Genomic DNA, 19,644 nt, shown 5'->3' with positions numbered 1-19,644 from the left:
TATCAGCTGAGACCATTTTTGGGGCGGTGGTGCAACTCCAATCCTTCAGTTTCAAGAATAGAAAGTCTATCTCCAATAATCCATAATGGACTCATAATAAAAATTACAATGCAAACTATATGGGAAAAAACTACACGTTGAAGTACATTCACATTCTACCACAGACAATTGCCACAGATCAAATGTAGCTATCATGTAAAGCTCTGTTAAGTTTGACAGACGCTCTGAAGGCTCATAATGCATTTTAATGACACCACACAAGACGGAATAAACAAACACAGTAGGCCTATATAAATCCAAACAAGTAGTCTCTCACACAGGTATGTGTCGATTATCTTATATAAAATTATAATGATAACGCAAAGGAGATTAAAGCCAAGTGTTTTAATGGCAGCATTTAGCCTGAGCCTGATAGGCTTTTTGTTTTCAGAGAGATGAACAGCGTTAAAGTGGTGACTTAAACATTTGATCTGTCAATTATGACCGTGGACGGCTTCTGGCATTTGACTCAATCACGGACCAAAGCAAGGGATAACACATGGCTGCACTCTGTCACATTTCCATTCATTTCAGTTAGACTATATCGTCAGATGAAACTTGTAACATCGAAATCAGCCACTTAAATGCTGACGATAAATCATATGAGTGCAACATGTCAGTGAGCAGCGGGCCTGCTCAGGTTTCCACACGTCTAGCTATAGGCCTCCTCACACATGGTAGCATCCTCATTTGTTCACCTAAAAATAGGTTGAGACTACTAGACACATTTTTTCGAAACCCATGCATCTTGGTACCTGATACTGAGACTCAAAGCTCTGTAAATGGTGTTGCTCAAGGATATATAAGAGAGAGGGACCGTGGCTTAGAGCATTCACTCGAGTCCGCCTTGGTTTTCACTCGCCTCAACGCAGCTCAAAGGTGAGTGGGAAGTGCGCCCCGCAAAGGCCACACTGACTTCTGGCAGATTGCACTGGGAGGACAGGGATTCAGAGAAGGAGCTCCCCGTGGACTATAATCTGTAGAGAGAAAAATGGAACCACCATAGCCAACAACTGCTCGGACCGAAGGACTTTTCAAACAGTGTGAAAAGGAGGCCAAGTGTGTCCATTTGGTTTCAAAGGATTAACGTTCGTGGATGATAAATGTGCTATTTTACATTATCTCTCTTAACCGGATAAAGAAAAAAAAAATCAAACCTAAAGCTAAAGATGCCTTTTCCCCAGCTGCATTGTTTATTTGTGGCACTGATTGGTGTTGCCATGATTTGTTCTCTCACTGGGAGCATCATCTATTTTGTACCATAGCAGCATAACGCTTTGGGATAAACAGAGTCAGACCTGAGCTGTGATCAGATATCCAGAGGGCAAAGAGTAGCTCTTTAGCCCATAGAGAAAACAGGCCTGGTGGTGCTTCATGCCAGGCTTTGCAAATCAAAGCAATTAAGTGGTTTAATCCTGAACAAAATAAGCAAGTGTCTTTGAAAATGGCTGAAAATAATTCTTTTCCAATACAGTGAACTTTTTATTCTATTGTGAAGCTATTGCAGGAATAGCCTTGTTTCATTGTTGGAGGGTTAATGTTTGGACACTGAGTCCTCAGACCCAAAGCTGTTTCATGTCATTTAACAGAGGCACATTCATTCCTCTGAAAACCTCTGAAGTTACTGTATTCTAGGCCCAAAGAGTAGGGCAACATGCATGTCCTAGATACACAATGTTTTATTTCAGATGGTTTGCAATGCAAAAATAAGACCACTGTATAGGATTTGTGATGCTTACATTAACCCTAACCTGTGTCTTCTTTCCCCTCGCAGATAAAAAAAATGGCCTTCGCTAGTGTCCTCAAGGAAGCCGAGGTGAAAGCAGCTCTGGATGGCTGCTCAGGTGAGCCTCTTTCACTTAGTATTACAGTTAACCAACCATTCAATGCACTCAATCCATTTCCTCATTCTTCTTCTTATTATCATCATTTTCTGGCATATCGTGCATTTTAACTGCAATCTAAGCAACCGATACACAGTTATCACGTTACATCAACAGAGAAGTGCCATGTTGTGCTCATGCAGCCTGGGTGCTAATGGTGTTAAAATGTGTGTTCCAGCTGCTGACTCCTTTGACTACAAGACCTTCTTCAAGGCATGCGGTCTGGCCGGCAAGACCGCTGAAGATGTCAAGAAGGCCTTCGCAATCATTGACCAGGACAACAGCGGCTTCATTGAGGAGGAGGAGCTGAAGTAAGACATTCCAGCACTTCACACTCAATGCTTAGGCCTCAGTGGCTCAAAATATACACCAGATATAGTATTACTGTGTCATGTTTAAGTTAGGTCTAAATCATTCTGAAAACAAGGGATGCAGCCTTTCTTTTCTCCCCTCATTTGTACATGCTATCTTAGTTTGACTCTAATCAGTGAGTCAATTAACACACTGACTGCACTAATGAAACTAAAGAGAGGAGAGGCTGAACGAAGCCTGGAGGTTGCATGACTTTGTACATTTAAATCCTTATGGAAAGGCTTTTTGGAAACACAGCATCCTGTTGTGAAATCACAAACACAGAGACAGTTTAAAAGGAAACTTATTCTAACTAATGTAAATGCAATCAATACAGACTGAGGTGCAGATCATTTCAACTTCTCCTGTTTGTCCACCTGTCAGGCTGTTCCTGCAGAACTTCTCTGCTGGTGCCAGAGCACTCACCGACAAGGAGACCAAGGCTTTCCTTGCCGCTGGTGACAGTGATGGTGATGGCAAGATCGGAGTTGATGGTAAGAGTTCTTTAGTGGAGCAGGACGCTCTTTCCTATATATCTTTGAATGCAGCAGAACACAGCAAAGACAACATGATTATTTCTGATGCCTGATAGCAGTGGGCTCTAAACTAATCTGTATTACAATTTAATTCTTCACATCCATTCACATACTATTATCTGCAAAGACTCAACCTCTAGGTCACAGAGGGGGTCCAATCACTCTAGATCATACCATAATGATAACATAAGAGTCTGAATACATTTTGTTCTCCACTAACAGCTGTTTTATTCTACTTTCACAGAGTTTGCCGCCCTTGTAAAGGCATAAATTTCCATTGACCAAGATCCACTTCCATTCACGGAACTGCGAACTCCTTGCAAGATTCAGTATTCATCAGCTGAAAGAATATTTTTTATACCTTATTTATGAGTTGCCTGCAGACATTTCTCAACATTGAACACATTTTACTGTTTATGTTATTACAATGTGTTATATGTTCTGAAAAATGACTTGTGCAAACTGTACAACACCATCTGCACTTCTGAGGAAGAGTGAAAAACCAGGAATAAATACTCTTTTGGTCTAAAGTCATCTTGTTCAGGTCAGTCATCTTTTAATTGGTCAACTTCTCTTGTATCATACGACCCACTGTATTCACTTAGCTATGTCAACACAGTGGGCTGAGGAAGGGGCGGTGCTAAAGGGGTTTCCACCTGCCAGGGTTTTTGAATACTTGGGAGGTGCTGAGAGACGGTTGAACTGACCTGCCCAGCCCTTGTTTTGATAATTGGTTAATGAGAAGGGGAGTGTAGCTGGACTCAAGCCAGGAGCTGGCAAACACAGTGGGATTGGCCCGAGGGCTTTGCTCGCATACACTTCCTGGATCCAGGGAGGTTTGCAATGGATAGCTGTCACACATAGTTTAATTAGATGCTCTGTTCCAAGGTCTTTTTCTCCAACTGCTGAGTAGTCAATTACATGATGTGCTGTGGCAACAGGACGGCTATTAACAGCCACCGATGCATCAGCAGGAACTTTTAGCAGGCTACATCTGCTGCTAAGATGCAAATCTTTAGTGGTCAGAGGAATTCCTGACAAATTGTTTAATTTCCCTGCAGTGTTTGCATTTTCTTGGAGAATATTCCATGTACATAAACTGGCCTAGAAAGAAATGAGAACAGCTCATCAGTCATATCAAAGTCAAATTACAGTCCAAGTGGAAGTTATGAATGCTCAAGGAACTGCAAGGCAGCAATATGTAAACCCTCAACACTATCAGATGACCAACCAGTGGTCAAAACAGACAGAGACATAATGATGGCGGTCAACTGATTCCTCAGGCTTCAGCACCACCAGGACAGTGCTGCCACCTGCAGGTCAAAGCTGCTCTCTCAGCATTACAAGCGGAGCTGCACAGTGTAATGACAAGAACTTGGTTTTGAACTTGATTTGGAGGAGAAAAAAAAGATTTAACAGCATGGACACTTCCTTGTGCTTTGAAACATTTTAAGCTCTTAAAATAACAGGAATGATACATGGAATCACAAAGGAAAGAGGCCGGGTGCAATAAACAGCCTAACTGAAGAGGGTTTTTTCCCAAAAGAATTACTCAGTATACGTTGACTAATGTAATAAAAAAAAATAAAAATAATTACTTTCTTAGAATATGTGAAATACAATTGACTTTCCAGGCAAAATGGGACCCATTGAAATTTGTGCTTGGTTTGATTTGAAGTGGATTAGTGGAACTTGATTTTAAGGCAAAGTCTAATTTGACAAAATACAAATGACTGCATCATTTAGGCATCTCAGGTAGACTCTGCCAATGTTAAACAAGCCTACACAGCAAAAGAATGTTTCTCACCAAGTGAACTATAATTTATTTTTGCACATTTCCCAGTAACATTCAAGACATAAATCGGCATATCATATTTAACGACTGTTTTCCCCAAACCCGCCAAGTAGACTTAAGAGAAATTCCTGAATAAAACAGCCAGCGCCTTCCAAATCAACAATGCTACACGAAAAGAGGGAAAACAACCAATTAGTGCCACTTACGCCAGCTCTAATGCATGCATGCTCAGTATCCACCTTCATTGCTGTGTGTTGCCAGCAGCACTTGCAATTCGTCCTCCTCAGCAGTGCACAGGCCTATTCTTAGCATTGGGGGATAGTGAAGACTTCTTCAAACGCACCTTTTAAGCGTCTTCATTTGTGAAACTTAAAATAGACCGCTCTCTGACTGCAGGACAAATTTTCGCCACCCCCGTCCCCGGGGGTGTCAGTTATCTTATGCCTCAGATTTCGATGGAGTGAAACTATAAAAGGTCACCGGGAACAGCGGGAAGATCACTGCAGTCGACTCGAGACCTCTCTGTATCATCTGTACCCTACAAAGCAAAGACATCAGAGGTGAGTTTGAATGAATGGAGAGAAAGAAACCCCGGGACCCGTGCAGAGACAAAGCCGCAGCATCAGGCTTGGCGCTTTTGAGAAAACATTCATGGTTTTGAACATTACGTTTAAATAAGGAAATCAACTTCTCACTGCAATGCCGCATCTAAAGAACGAGATGAATTTTTCCTTTCCTTTTTTTTTTTTTTTTTTGTTGGTGCGGGAGCGTCAGCTGCATGAAGACATGGATTACTGGTCACAGCTCCAAGCTTCTATAGAGTTGCAGTGTCGATCCAGCCTCTGGAATGGGATTTGGAAATGTAACATCAAACGCGCCATTCATAAATAAGTGGACTGACTAATTTGCCATTTGAAATGTGAAATCTTTCTATTCCTATTGAATTAGGAAGAAATATGAACCATAATCCATATAATATGCGATACCAAAAAGTAGCCGACCTGCTCCCCTGTGATTATTTAGCCATAATATTACCTATCCTACTTTAAAAAGTTTAGATCATCGCTTTTGATTTTATTTCTACAGATCAAAATGGCCTTCAAAGGTGTACTGAATGATGCTGAAATCACTGCAGCCCTGGATGCGTGCAAGAGTGAGTCCTGTGCTGGCAATTACAAAATCACGGTCACAGCCTCCCTGAGTGGCTTTTGTCATTTGGAGCATTAACAGCTACCATGTTTTATTTATTTATTCATTTGCCAACCTGCCATTGATTTCAGACGCCGACTCATTCGACCACAAGAAGTTCTTCAAGGCATGTGGCCTGGCCGCCAAGTCTGCCGACGAGGTCAAGAAGGCCTTCGCCATCATCGACCAGGACAAGAGCGGTTTCATTGAGGAGGAGGAGCTGAAGTAAGACGCACACCAATCACAACACCACTCCCTTTGTCCAAAACAAAGCCTACATCCACACGTCAGTGCTTATGAATGCTATTCTTGCATCTTCTATTATTAATTAATGCGTATGTTTGTAAGCCCAGTGAATAACATTTTTGGACTTAGCGGGGTTTGTTCTTGCTGTGTGGACTGAAGGAATGTGGAGATGCGCACAGGGTCAAACTATCTTTAGCCAGTGTCCTGTTTTTCCCTCTGTCCAACTGGCTGCAGATCTTTAATTGTGTTTTTGTTATTATTATTATTCATTACATCCAATAAAAGAACAACTATCAGTGTCGATATGTGTGTCCAAGTATTTGAATGAAAACTTGGAAGTTCTGCGGTCAGGTTATATATGAAGTGAGCGCAAGGGTCCGTGAACTAACCACAGCCCCTGTGTGTCTAAGGCTGTTCCTGCAGACCTTCAAGGCAGGTGCACGCGCACTGACCGACGCCGAGACCAAGACTTTCCTCAAGGCCGGTGACACCGACGGTGACGGCAAGATTGGCGTTGATGGTATGTTGTCAGGCATAGGCGACTTTGGATGATTTTGGTGGAACTTCCGAGCGGATACCAACTCTGTCTTCTCCTCTGTCTCCCCCGCAGAGTTCGCTGCCATGGTTAAGCATTAAGATAGCAACTGACCAACAACACCTGCTCTGATGGAACAACAAAGCCCACGTCGACCTCCCCCCTTTTCATCTGAATATAAATAATTTTTATACATTTGCTTAAGAGACGTTTCCTCCTATGCAACACACTGTCCAAAAATGATGATTGTGAATGTCGCTCGGTTGTGTTCATGTCTTAAATATGAATTTTGCTTACTGTAAAATCTATGATGCACTTTCCAGGAACGAACGGTAAAAAAGAATAAATATTCTTTTGCTACGGTTTTATTGGATTTTTATTCTTCACAAATGATCTCTCTCTCTCTCTCTCTCTCTCTCTCTCTCTCTCAAATTTAATTTCAATTTACTTTTTTGACATGGAATATAAATACATGTGAATCAATGGTATAGAAAGGAAAATAATGACAATGAATGAAAAAGAAAACAGATTCAGCCTAAATATAATTGTTACAGTACACACACACACACACACACACACACACACACACACACACACACACTATGTGCTAGGAGTGCATATGACCATGCAGCTCCATCCTGCAGCCACTAGATGGAGTTACGTACATTAACAGTAGATGCTGGGGCACAGTATAAATCATCAACGACCGCTGTTTGAACGATAATTCCCCATATTCCGGCAGTGGGGCACTAATAAATTCAAGCAGTAAGACAGAATCAAAAATACCTTAGGTTTCGAAAACGAAAATCTTAAAACTTTTTTTCATGAACCTTAGAAATTGATGGATAAAACTGAATGAATGAGGCGTAAAGTCCAACTATTTAACTTGAGACTTGGAACTGCAAAGCATGTTGGGTGAGGGTGTAACAAAAATGCACTAAATAAATAAATTAAATCTCTAGTTTATTTTAATCCAGGCATAATTTTATTGGATCTTAATTAAGACAAGCATGATTTCAATATTGGACATGTTTCATTGTTCCTGTACTGCAGAATGGGGATAATACGAATAAATAGCAGGCCTATTAAATTCTTTTTCTTATTATTATGATCATTATTTTCAGTAACAACTGTCAGTCAGTCCTCTTTGTCCGAGACAAGGCTGAGGTCGACCTCTCGGCCAGTCTATATGACCAAGGGTGAGGCTCGCAAAGAACATTAGCAAATGTAAATGAATAAATGATTGCCCAGTAACCGTATAGTCCATGAGGTATCAACATGGCGGATGACATCATGCACCGGGTGTGGGTAAAGTCGCACCACTGCTCTCGTTCCGGTGTCCACAGTCTCTTTTTCACACACAGTCTGGAGCAGATGATAGAGTTTCTCTTTACCTGCTCAGGGGACAACCTCACAGAGGACTATCAGACAGCACTTGTTGAGGGGCCCCATTAACAAGTTGGCCCTGGGATTAGGTTTAGGAAACGTTGACACTGACAAACCAGCGGAGATACAAGCTTTTACTCAATAATGAAAGACGCCAGGAAGCTGCCAAAGAATGAAACAAAAGGACACTGCGCGTAAACTGTGTGCAAAGTTCATGCTCAAAGCACATGTCCTCCATTCTTACTTAAGACAAGTTCTTTAAGCAGTAACTTAATTATGTCTCCACCAAGACATGTAAAATGTTGGCTCCTTTGTCCCACGCGCACCAGCGCAACTCGACTGATTCCAAACGACACGAATGTTCTGTCTTCAGGAATTTAAATAATGTTTAAGACGATCTTTACGCACAGACCGGCTTTACCCGCGGTTCACCTCCGCCAGCTGATGCGTACGAGAGCGCAGTGGTGCCAAGAGTTGCACGTGCCCCACTCAAGCGCGCATTGAATGGCTGACTTCTATCATGAGGAAGCTGCTGTTCCCCCGCGGGTTTGGATATATGCAAAGATATCTCCGAGTATCAGGTTGCAGATGATATCTTGGATATCTTTTGTAAGACACGCACACGTAATCAAGGTTCCATGGTGTAATGGTTAGCACTCTGGACTCTGAATCCAGCGATCCGAGTTCAAATCTCGGTGGGACCTGCTTGTTTATTAAGTTCAAGGTTATTTAACGTTGCATAAATTCATTATAAAATAATTTCAAATTGTTCATACAAAAAGCATTTCCAGCAGCTCAAGTTTCTCTGTCTATCGCCTCCACATACAAAGTGGTGCTGCATATGCAAACCTTCAACTAACCTTACATCATGAAGAGAAATAACCTTCCGTGTGCTACTGCAGTGAACACTCCCAGAAATGTGCTTAATGACCCCTGAATTTGTCTGTCAGACCGCTGGGGGCCACAGATGCCCGGGGAACAGACAACCTGAACTGAACATTTTGCTGCTGGACAAATGGACAGCGTGCATGTCTGAGAGACTTAATGGGACAAAATGATCCAACTCCAGTAGAAATGGATCCACTGTGCTCAGCCCTGTGTGACCTCTGCCTCCTATACCTCTATTTAAATAGTCCATGTGAAGACCTGGGACACCGTAGCTACATTATGCATCATCATCAGCATCACGGAGAGACGCCGACAGCAGAGGGTGACCTCGGGCCCCTTAATCAGCACAGTTGACAAAGCAATTTTGCGAGGCTGTCCCCGCTGTCAGTGTGAGACAGTAAGAAGGTTATAAAGCACCGGCGTCCCTGACATTCACTGATGAGTGGGCTATGATGTGTGTTTGAGGTTACATTAGGTTTGGTTGGAGATCATCTGACCCGCCCCACCTCTAGGTGACTCAATAATCTCTCGCAGTTGTGCTGCTGACATGAGACACATGGTCTATATGCAAGACATGGAAACGTTCAGTGCCAGTTGACACTTTATTTCCCATAACTCACCTCAAATGTATTTATAAGGGCCATATTTGCAGTGGGATGTTGCTCAGATGTGCTCGTTTTGGAACAGCTGCCTGAAAAGGGATATCTGCATGAAAGGGTGGGGGGTGGAGGGGGGCAGAGAGGGAGAAAAGGAGAGAGAGATTGCAGTTACATTACAGGCTCCCTGCATTTACTGTACCAGGCTATATAATTCTAGAGGTGAGAGGAGGAGGGGTGTTGGGATGACGGGAGGGAGTGGTGGATGGGGCGGGGGAGAAGAATGCGCTTTTTAACTTAATTTGCTATTTACAAGGGCGTTACAGATGTCCACGGTCCGGTCTCTCTGCCCATGGGCGTTATAAATAGTAAAGGTTAATTAGTTAGCTGAGAAATTGGATCAGGGGCGGGCAGTTAGAATTTGATCCATAGACAGGTAACTCAAGCAATCCCCATTGTCACTGCAATCAGACCTATATAAATCCGCCTTGACGGACAGCAGTCACCACATAGCCTTACCTCTCTGCTGGATCACCGACCGGGCGAGAACCCCTGAACACGGTAAGTTGCTGCGTGGATTCAAGGAGGTCGCTTTTGATGGAAACTGGGTACTTTCTTTTCTTTTTTTTTTTCTATTATTAATTTCAAAAGATTTTGTAGATGCGGATCCTCTGACTCCTGTTCATTCCGCGCGCTTTAGAGCAGCTGCACAGCCTGCCTAATTATATGACAGGTGAAATAAATGTGTGCGTAAAACAAGACAAACGATTTTTCGATCATGTTTAATCAGTGGGAAGCGACCACTGTTGGATTCAACGCCTCGTTTAGAGCAAATCCGGTATTATTTTACTGATCTATAAGAATTGATCTAGATTGAAGGACTTTCGTTATGTCAGTGTTGCTGCTTCGCTCTGTCCTGGCCTGTTACTGAACTGACTTCTCAGTGTCAGTACTGTCACCTGGACACCTTTTGCTCCCCGTCAGTGTCAAGTTTTGAAGGTTTGCCACTGTACCTGACTAAATGTGTTAATAATTCACCATGGTTGTTCCTCACTACAGGAATAAAATGTCGCTCTCATCTATCCTTTCCGCTGATGCCATCGACAGTGCTATCAAGGACTGCCAAGGTATCGTCTTCCACCAATATCATTATTGCTCTCTTCATTAGATTTTTTTTTCTTCTTCTAATTCCATACACTATTTCTACTGGAGCCTGTGCAGTCACTAGAGAATAGGACTGTCTCTATATGATAGCCTGCTGGAAGACTGCAAACAGTTGAGATGAAAAGATAGATACTTGCATATAGGCTAAGTACAGTATAACCAGGATAGGTGATAAGTGATAAGTGATGTTATGAACAGCAATTAGGCCGAAGAAAGTTCAGATTTAATCCTGTAGCCTATATTGTCACTGGAAGTCAAAGACCAAAGGCGCTGAAGTCTCTAAAATATAAAGAAATTTACAGAGAGCATCCAGGACCAAAGTTTTCTCAAACTATGTGCCTCTAGGCAAGAAGATAAAATGACTTACAACACACTTAATAATAGCTGCCTAGTCAAATGTCATCTTGTCTCCACTATTTAAACTGACATAAACGTAAATTCTACTTTCAAAGCGGAGTCTATCCCATGCAAGTCAGAATACTGAACGGAGGGCAGAGTCTTGTCATTACTCATCAAGCCCAACTTTGTGCCGTCCCTGACTCTGCCTCCTGTCTCTCCTCCAGCACCAGACTCCTTCTGCCCCAAGAAGTTTTTCCAGCTGTGTGGCCTCACCAAGAAGAGCCCCCAGGATGTGAAGAAGGTTTTTGCCATCCTGGACAATGATGCCAGTGGCTTTGTTGAGGAGGAAGAGCTCAAGTGAGTGAGCGGCCGGTTCTCTAACCTTAGACATTTTTTTTTTTTTTTTGTGGCCCAGGATCTGATGGGTCAGGGGCTGTTTTTGCCGACTCGAATGTCTCTTCCTTTAAAATAATCAGTTTTCATCATTCGGCTGTAAATGTTTTTTTTTCTGAAATTCAGGTAGCTTCTTGTTTGTTAATTATGAAAATCACCTATGGTCAAAGCTCAGCCACAGAAGATGAAAATGAAAGATGCAAAATACAATTCTCACGAACACTTATGAGATACTGTGAGCATGAGCCACTGTAACCATTGCAAGAGACTGTCTACTCACTTTGTTCTCTGGGTGTACAGCTATGCAACAAAACTTTTTAAATTACACCTTATGTTAGAAATGAGAAATTTAACAATCATCCCTTTCACTATCTTGCATCTCACATTGTCTTTAAGGGGATTCTTGTCTAAAAGCTGTGCATTAGGACAGATCAGTCCTCAGCGTTAGATCTTGATCGCAGCCTTTGTCGTTATCGCTATGTCCAGTTGTTACTAAAGAGTGCCTCTAACTTTTGTTTGTCTGTGGCTCTGTGTCCGCCAGGTTTTTCCTCCAGAGGTTTTCTCCAGGGGCTCGCGTTCTGACAGACACGGAGACCAAGGCCTTCCTGTGCGCTGCTGATGACGATAGTGATGGCCGGATTGGAGCAGACGGTGAGTGGGTTCACACTTATTTGATATACTCGTGTATGTGGAAAACAATTTCGACAATTTTTACATTTTCAATTTGCACTAAGTAAATTTGTTGTACTCTTTGAATAGTCTGGTTGTTTCAGGGTTGGGAAGTAACACCAGAGAATGAGACAGTTGTATTTTACAGGACTAAACTAGAAACGCAGAAACCATAGTTACTCCCTCCAAGTCCCTACACGCTTTTTCTGTCCCTACATTTTATAAGTAATTGCTGAATTTGGCTCAGCAGCAGAACCGGGAAGATGCAACACGCATCCAAAATGGCCAATGTTCCTGAAGAGCAATTGACGAAAATGGTGTAAATGACATACCGTTAACTCTAGAGCACAACAATGCAAGCTCTTCTTATGGGTTCATATCATTAATGTTACTTTGTAAAAAATACACATATTTTTGTGTTAAATTGAGGCTGCTGTCAGACAGATCAGCTAAATAATAAGCTGCCACACCTTACTAATGCTGTTTCTTTTCTCCACAGAGTTCCAGGCCATGGTCTTGTCCTAAACAGCTGTACTCCATCTCTCCAACTTGATCTGACCCCGCTCCCGCCCCTATTCCACTGCTTCAAGGGCTTTCTTAGTTTTAGTCAATTATTTTCCATATGGCTAGGTAAAAAAAAATGTGTTTCTTTTTATTTTACAAGACTCGCCCTGGTCCACAGACATCCACATTGTCATCATGTTTTTAGTTTTTTTTTCTTTTTCATATGTTTCAGAGAGATCATAAAGCTGCATTGCCCAAATAAATGTACAATTTACCAAGTAACTGAGAAAATAAAAGAATAAAATCCAAGTCTTGCGACTCTTAGTATTATTTCTATGTGTCTTATATTCACATATGGTTTAGGATACAGTGGAGCATGACAAAACCAGGGATATTGTATGTAAAACACACAACACGACACTGCAACAGTAATAGTAGTGAAGGCTTTTACATGAAGGAGCACAGAAATGATTTACATGCACAAAATGAAGTTCTAAACCCTTGGAAAGTCGGGACCTACATCAGTATGCACACACTGACCCAGATGTGCCTATGCACAACACACACACACACACGTGCACACACAGTCAGACCATTTCCTTGAAAGTTCTAAGGTGTTCTTAAATCTTCACTTACCCTTACACATCACAGCGGTAAATGGGGTTGAATGTCAGACAGTGTCAGGTATATGAGAAGTGAGACATGTCCTGACAACACAGGGTTTCTGACTGAGTGTACACTGTATACAGTACAGGTGTATGTGTGTGTGTTTTTGAGTGTGTGTGCGTGAGTTTATAGAGCCATATAGAGCTAACACAGGGAGAAAGCAGAGGAGGTGACCTTGATGACCACTTGAGTGTCATCGCGACTGGATCGAGTGACACCTGACCTCAGCTTTGTAAATAAACCCAGCTAAACCTTGGTGCTGCTCAGGCTAGGGCAACAACTACACACACACACACACACACACACACACACACACACACACACACGTAACCCAATGCATTTGCAAAAATCAAATATGCAACCAGACACAGACAGCCATCCATGCAAATGCGCATAAGCCAAAATATGCACAAAGATATATGCAGCTTTTTAAAATATGCATCTGTTTGAGTTCGTGCTGGTGTGTATGTGTGTGTATGTGATGTACTGGAGGAAATGCACACTCTGCAGAATGCTATAGCTGAGGATGCTAGCCTTACACGTATTCCTTTGCCAGGTCTCCTTGATAGCTCAGGAGAGCTTTGCTCAGGGCATATTCAACAAGAAATCACTTTTTTTCGCTCACACATATGCTCAGATAGAAGGTTGACCATATGACAACTCTTCATTCCTCATGCAGGAGACTTGAAATAGCACACAGCTGTTTAATTCTCTGCACTTACAGGATTCATGGGATTAAAATTAACAACCACCTCACTATTCACCCACCCACTAGAGGCGCCAAAATACAGAGTACCAATTTTTTTTCACAGCTTCCACCTCAGTGTCATTTCAATTATCTGTTTATTATAGGGAGAACCTAACTATTACAGCACACACCTGCCACTCAGATCCATGGAGTATACCCTGGTATTAGCGTGAGATCTTGGTCACAAATGTAGAATGTGTATTCATACCTATTGCTGCTTGATTCAGTGTCTGATGATGATGGTGGTTTTAAGGGTGTTTTTCCTTGAGCAGGGCCTGCACAGCCGGTGAGAGGCCTGTTTATGTTTTGTCATATTATAAATTTCACTGTCACGACAAAGTGGTGTTTTTAAAATGTACTGATTAGCAATTTCATAACTAATTTCAGACATCAGTTGGACATTAGCAAGTTATGTTACCATGTATGTGAGTATGACCAAAAACAGAGTAAGAGGGTTTAAGAGGAGCTACGTCGTCTTCACACATTACAGTCTGTTTACAGGCTTTCTCTTGGGGAGTACTACTACTACATATGGGCTCCGGAGGGAAGTCTGATAAACTGCCTCAGGTGATGTCAGTGAACGTTGCTTGGTTCTGAAGACTACACGTCTGAAATTGAAAAGAAATCTGGGGGTGTGGAGTTAGAAAGAAGAGAGCTTACCAGTCCTCTGTAGCCCACTCCTCATCTCTGCTTGAGGCTAACATAGCTCGCTACATTACCCGCCACATTATCCGCTACTAGCATAACACACCTGTTAGTGGTCGAGTTGCACTGTGGGTAATGTAGGCCCCAGGTTTAGACAGTTAGAACGTGTTGAATAAAAAAGACGATATCTCCGGCTCTGCTGACTCGAGGGTATGTATGGATGTTTATAGTCAATTCAAGTCAATGTGGAACCAACAAAAAAAGCTTAAGAATGGCAGACTTAAATTCTTTGGATAGGCTTTATGAAAAAGCAAACTTCAGGTATCTACCCATGTGTAGAAGCAGGAGTAATGTTGACTTTCTAATTAAAAGTATTTATTGTTACTTTACATTTATTCATAGGAAGATTTTTTTTTTTTTTTAAGTTGTTACCACAGATGAAAAATTACAAAGTTTGAACCTGGTTGGTTTTTTTTTAATACTTGTCTCATTAGCAAGTCATGAAATAAACCTGCCTTCTATTACAACTGACATTCCTCATGTCTGACGTGTGCTCCAGGTATCAAGACACAAACACAGGACATGTACAGAGACACAGCACTAATTAGATCATCATGTTTCCATATATGTTGTTTTCAGTTTCTGATCCTCATCTCTGCAGACATGATGTGGATGAGCGAGAACGGGAGTGGGACGGCGGGGCTACACCGCTGAAAGCACGACAAGGTTGGGGAAGCCAGTAGGTAACACAAGCCAGGGGACACACAATGGAGCTGTGACCCCTGCGGGTCAGGAGCGGCAAGTGGTAAACAGGAAGGAAATGTGAGCCAACAGGTTGACACTAACTGCTGGATATGCTGCTGTGGGACAGCAGTACAAGATAATGTGACAAGCAGATTACCTGGACTCAAGGGCAGAGGGAGGGAAAGAGAAAGAGGCAGACTGTAGCTGTGTTTCTCTCTCAGAGGCCACAGCAGTGACAGGCCAGTGATGTCCAACAGTCCTAATGGGCTGACAATGTGAGAACAACAACAACAACAGCCGTTTTTGGATGGTGAGGTGAACATGGACGAGGTCTTGATATTCTTCCACAATAATTACCTTAAAAGACAGCTCTGCCACTTTTCAAGAGATAAAACAGCATTAGTTTAAAGCAGAGTTCCAAATAAAATATTCAGTTGAATATAATATCTGAGAAAATGGGTCATGCCATGAGAAATAGACTACATTTTTTTTCTTACCCTATTATCTAATAAATATACTGGACATGACCAGCAATGTTGTAATATTGTATACTGAAAATTATAGGACTAAAGACAGAAGTTGCAATATATAAAATGAAAATGTTAAAAGGGCTGAATTCAGTAATGCAAAAGTAGTGGTAGTAGTAACAGCAGTAGCAGCAGTAGTCGCCTTGAAATGTGGGGATGCAGCATTAGGTGACAAACAAAAGATTAACTAGAATAAATAAAGTAAGGAAGTAAGCTTAACTCAACTCACCTTAACTTAACTTAACTTTTATATTTAAACATGCTGTGTGACTGCTAATACTGTGCCATGCAATACGTCTCGATAAGCCCTTTGGGATGGACACATAGGCCTAGCCTGCTTGTCTGCTTGGCACTTCAATAATTGATGCCCTTGCTTCATTGTCACCAAAAACTCATATCAAGAAAGGAGTGTCAGGCTCACCTTACTGATTAAGTCTGTGTGAAACTTTAATGTGCACCCCATCTTCAGCTGATAACAAACTGATGTGCATGGGGAAACAAGGAAATGGGAAGCTGAACCATTTGGACGTGGCCTGTAAATCCAGGGTTTGCTGTGACAAACGCTGATCATATTTTCACCCATTCCCAGTCTTTTGGAGCCTGGAGATATCAGAGATGTTGCTACCTGATAGTCTGAACAGGGAGGAAGGTCGTAAAAGATTTAACTGGCGTGTTAGGATGACTGAATGGGCATTGTGAACTCTGTGCAGGAACTCTATCCATAATGCAGGGGATGACAGCACTGCCACTGTTCCCCAACAAGCATTAGTCTTGAGCCTCTACTTATGATGTCTGCGTGTAGCTTCCCTTCATTAATGAATGATAGGCCGCGCGCGTATCGATGGCCATTCCTGATACAACCAGGGCATTCGTGGAAGGCGATTTCTCGAAATCTATTTCCACCATGCCTTGATCCTATTGTTTGCACATCCGCTAATTGTGCTTTTATATATACATCGAGCTGTGTCTATTAACTAGAGCAATGCAAGTTTGCAATTTGAACTAAAAGCCACACCCTGCTTAAACCCCTTGAGCAGCTGTTACACGTGCTGACTCACCCTCAGACTGAGTAATGGCTGTCGTGGAAAGGTAGACAGGTACTTTGCAGATTTTTCCAAATGAGAAGGCACAATCAGATAAGATGGTGAGTGTCATACAGGGCAAACCTAGCTTGACTAGCTGAATAATGGAGGCGAACTGTCTGGTTGAAGATGACAACTAAAGAATGTTTGTGTCTAGGTGGAGTTTGGTCGGTAAACACCTTGCAACATCCATAAATGTCAATGTAGTTATATGTAGAGTCAACTCAAAAGGAAACACTCTGAAATGCAGACAACATTAATTATAAGAGTCTGCATCTTAAAATGCAATTTGTGGCTATAAGTCTGGACATTTTTATCAACAAACATTACAACTACTGCTATCAGGGCCATCTTTTTTTCTTTTGCACTTAATTTCTGTTCATGTTCCCTCACCTTTTAATAGTATATTCCACAGGTTGAACAAAAAATAAGGATTTACCTGTAATCTCCTTATACATTTTAAACCAACAAACTTTGTGTATCAACATCATCCTATCCCAGCACACCCACAGACTAAACACTCTACATGTACAGAAATATGATCAGTTCCTTCCCATGTCAAAACTCCTCTATGAATTCAACATACCTTGACTACCACATATAATTAATAATCAGTTCACACACTCTTTATCTATATCAGTGACCCGGTAACACTGTACCTGAATAAGATAGCACCTACAAGGCCTGTGTCACCCCCACCCTCCTCCAAAGCTACCTACAGTCTGACCGACTCCCTTGTTCCTACATGATTTAAAGAGCTACTTTGAACTGTCAGGTTTCAGCTCCCTCTGCAGTCTCAACTTCTAGCTGAGGTCTTAGTCTGGCCATTAGATCTGACTATTAGCTCAGCTGAGCTGCCAGGTAGGCCCCGACAACCCCCTTCACCATCACCACTATACTCCTCCTTCCCTGTCTTTTGCCAGACTTCAGCGAACAGTGAATTATTCAGGGTTAACAAGCTGTTGGGACATCAAACTCAATTGTGCATTTTCATTAAACTTCTCTTGTCACGGTGGCTGAAGAGGAGAGGATGTAGCTCCAGTGTGAAACACTACTAAGCCGATTTCTCTGACAGAGAGGTGACAGAGAAGAGGGTGACTGCAAAGGGACATGCCAAAGGAGAGGCTGGTGTCAGGCAAAGTCATGGCCCCTTCAATTGCTTCCTGGTAAAGGATCATATTGCCAAATTTGATTGAGTCAAAAGATCACTTGTGATTGAATAACACTGGCTAGACTGAGCTAATTGATTTTGATTGGTGTAACAGGTTGACCGCTGTAGAGCTGAAGCAGTCAGATCTGAAATGTTCTGTTTACCTATTTGGCCACAAGAGAGCAGAGAGATGTCATCTCTCTCCTACATTCCTCCTAATCTGTCTCTACTGAACTGTTGAACTGAAATGTCACTTAATTCTCTGTAGAAACTAAGTTTTGAACTGAACCATTTAAAATGACAGACTGTGATGTCCACAAGAAAGGAAAGTAACTCCCCCAAAAGTATTTGCATACTACTTTGTAAAAGTACAAATCTTTTTTTATGACACCTACAAGATAAAAAACAAGACCAACACATATTGACCACACACCTTATTTCTCAGAATCAAAAACCTGATGTCTCTGACACAAGCTCGACTTGTTTTTAATCGAGTAGCTACTATATTAAAGGCTTTTTAACTGTTTTAACCTTAATGAAGCTGTGTGCCTTGGCTTTCTTGTGGATATTGTTTGACTACCTTTGCATGGAAGGTACCTGCTTTGTGTTATATCACTGTCACACCCAAGAAGAGTGCCACTTGACTTACAACAAACTGTAAATCCCCACTGAATCATGTCAGGCAGAAAACTGCAGCAGTACTGCTTTCTACAGGCTGGAATTTGCCAGCATGCTGCACTTCTGACAACACAGCACTTGGTGATGTCCTTAAAGGTATGGGTACACTGCCCTGATAGGAAAACATCATGACAAGATGTTTCTTCAAAAGTACATTTGATCTCCAGCAATATAAATGTTAGGGGAAATGTCTGATTTTGTTTTTCTTTTAGGAGTGAAAGCAATAAAATGATTTAATGGGTATTTTCATCAGTGTCAAATTTTCATTTTTTTTAAATTTAAAACACACAGTTATTCCATGCATCACCTTCATGGAGACAAATGCACACAATATTTTCAGTTTGTGTTGTTGCCACTGTAAACCTAATAGCTTGCATCATCATCACTTAATCAGTCTGTCTTAGTTTAATTATGGTTAAATTCATAAAATCATACCAGTATGATGGATGGATTATGGATTATGAAATAATAAGTCCCTTGGCACAGACATGTAAATGCATCTCTTTGTCGCCATATTTCTCTTTGTGGCCCCAGATCATTGGGCTCCTTGGCCTGTGCTCGGTAGGACTTTTCAGTAATACATGCATGAGTAAGACCAGACCCTCTGTTGACTTCTGACCTCCTGCACTGCACTTGCAAAGATAGGATGTGAGAAATTATACTGTGGCGTCCTCTAGTGTATTTGGGATGATACAGGCAGAGTGACATGTAGTGTAATTGTGAGTCTCGATGATTGTATACTCTCTGTCAGTACTTAAAAAAATATCATTACGCTTCAAACTAATAAACAAACAAGAAAAAAAAAACACTCAAATTAATAAATAAATAAACTTGTACTTCACCGGATGTGACGACACTGCGGCCTCTTTCCTGTCTGACCGGTACGGCTGGT

At 41.8% G+C, this 19,644-nt stretch overlaps 3 protein-coding genes and 1 non-coding gene across 4 annotated transcripts; all 4 read left to right on the top strand.

The window, feature by feature from the left end:
* The first annotated feature begins 1,822 nt into the window (after nucleotides 1-1,822).
* On the top strand, nucleotides 1,823-3,079 carry LOC111227051 (parvalbumin beta-like). Its single transcript, XM_022752425.1, has 4 exons — nucleotides 1,823-1,883; nucleotides 2,101-2,233; nucleotides 2,658-2,767; nucleotides 3,054-3,079. The coding sequence occupies exons 1-4, from the start codon at nucleotides 1,823-1,825 to the stop codon at nucleotides 3,077-3,079; spliced, it is 330 nt and encodes a 109-aa protein (XP_022608146.1).
* A 2,027-nt stretch (nucleotides 3,080-5,106) lies between these two features.
* On the top strand, nucleotides 5,107-6,938 carry LOC111227048 (parvalbumin beta). The gene is made up of 5 exons (XM_022752423.1): nucleotides 5,107-5,164; nucleotides 5,691-5,757; nucleotides 5,885-6,017; nucleotides 6,449-6,558; nucleotides 6,649-6,938. The coding sequence occupies exons 2-5, from the start codon at nucleotides 5,697-5,699 to the stop codon at nucleotides 6,672-6,674; spliced, it is 330 nt and encodes a 109-aa protein (XP_022608144.1). The 5' UTR covers nucleotides 5,107-5,164; nucleotides 5,691-5,696; the 3' UTR covers nucleotides 6,675-6,938.
* Nucleotides 6,939-8,591: 1,653 nt separating this feature from the next.
* trnaq-cug lies at nucleotides 8,592-8,663 on the top strand. The gene has a single exon. It is a non-coding gene; the product is annotated as a tRNA-Gln (tRNA).
* Nucleotides 8,664-10,509: 1,846 nt separating this feature from the next.
* On the top strand, nucleotides 10,510-12,567 carry LOC111227036 (parvalbumin, thymic CPV3-like). Its single transcript, XM_022752402.1, has 4 exons — nucleotides 10,510-10,570; nucleotides 11,171-11,303; nucleotides 11,881-11,990; nucleotides 12,508-12,567. Exons 1-4 carry the CDS (start codon nucleotides 10,510-10,512, stop codon nucleotides 12,531-12,533), a joined length of 330 nt encoding a protein of 109 aa, XP_022608123.1. The 3' UTR covers nucleotides 12,534-12,567.
* The last annotated feature ends 7,077 nt before the right edge of the window (nucleotides 12,568-19,644 follow it).

This window comes from Seriola dumerili, unplaced genomic scaffold (assembly GCF_002260705.1).
Source record: "Seriola dumerili isolate Sdu_G_001 unplaced genomic scaffold, Sdu_1.0 BDQW01000169.1, whole genome shotgun sequence".
NCBI lineage: Eukaryota > Metazoa > Chordata > Actinopteri > Carangiformes > Carangidae > Seriola > Seriola dumerili.
The sequence above is the reverse complement of the archived record's forward strand: the minus strand, read 5'-3'. Positions and strand labels throughout refer to the sequence as shown.

Excerpts from the sequence above, each read along its gene's own strand:
- LOC111227048 (XM_022752423.1), top strand. The coding sequence starts at position 5,697 with ATGGCCTTCAAAGGTGTACTGAATGATGCTGAAATCACTGCAGCCCTG. Across the intron at positions 6,018-6,448 it reads ATTGAGGAGGAGGAGCTGAA|GCTGTTCCTGCAGACCTTCA; the intron begins GTAAGACGCACA and ends TGTGTGTCTAAG. Across the intron at positions 6,559-6,648 it reads CGGCAAGATTGGCGTTGATG|AGTTCGCTGCCATGGTTAAG; the intron begins GTATGTTGTCAG and ends TCTCCCCCGCAG.
- LOC111227036 (XM_022752402.1), top strand. The coding sequence starts at position 10,510 with ATGTCGCTCTCATCTATCCTTTCCGCTGATGCCATCGACAGTGCTATC. Across the intron at positions 11,304-11,880 it reads GTTGAGGAGGAAGAGCTCAA|GTTTTTCCTCCAGAGGTTTT; the intron begins GTGAGTGAGCGG and ends TGTGTCCGCCAG. Across the intron at positions 11,991-12,507 it reads TGGCCGGATTGGAGCAGACG|AGTTCCAGGCCATGGTCTTG; the intron begins GTGAGTGGGTTC and ends TTTTCTCCACAG.
- LOC111227051 (XM_022752425.1), top strand. The coding sequence starts at position 1,823 with ATGGCCTTCGCTAGTGTCCTCAAGGAAGCCGAGGTGAAAGCAGCTCTG. Across the intron at positions 1,884-2,100 it reads AGCTCTGGATGGCTGCTCAG|CTGCTGACTCCTTTGACTAC; the intron begins GTGAGCCTCTTT and ends TGTGTGTTCCAG. Across the intron at positions 2,234-2,657 it reads ATTGAGGAGGAGGAGCTGAA|GCTGTTCCTGCAGAACTTCT; the intron begins GTAAGACATTCC and ends TCCACCTGTCAG.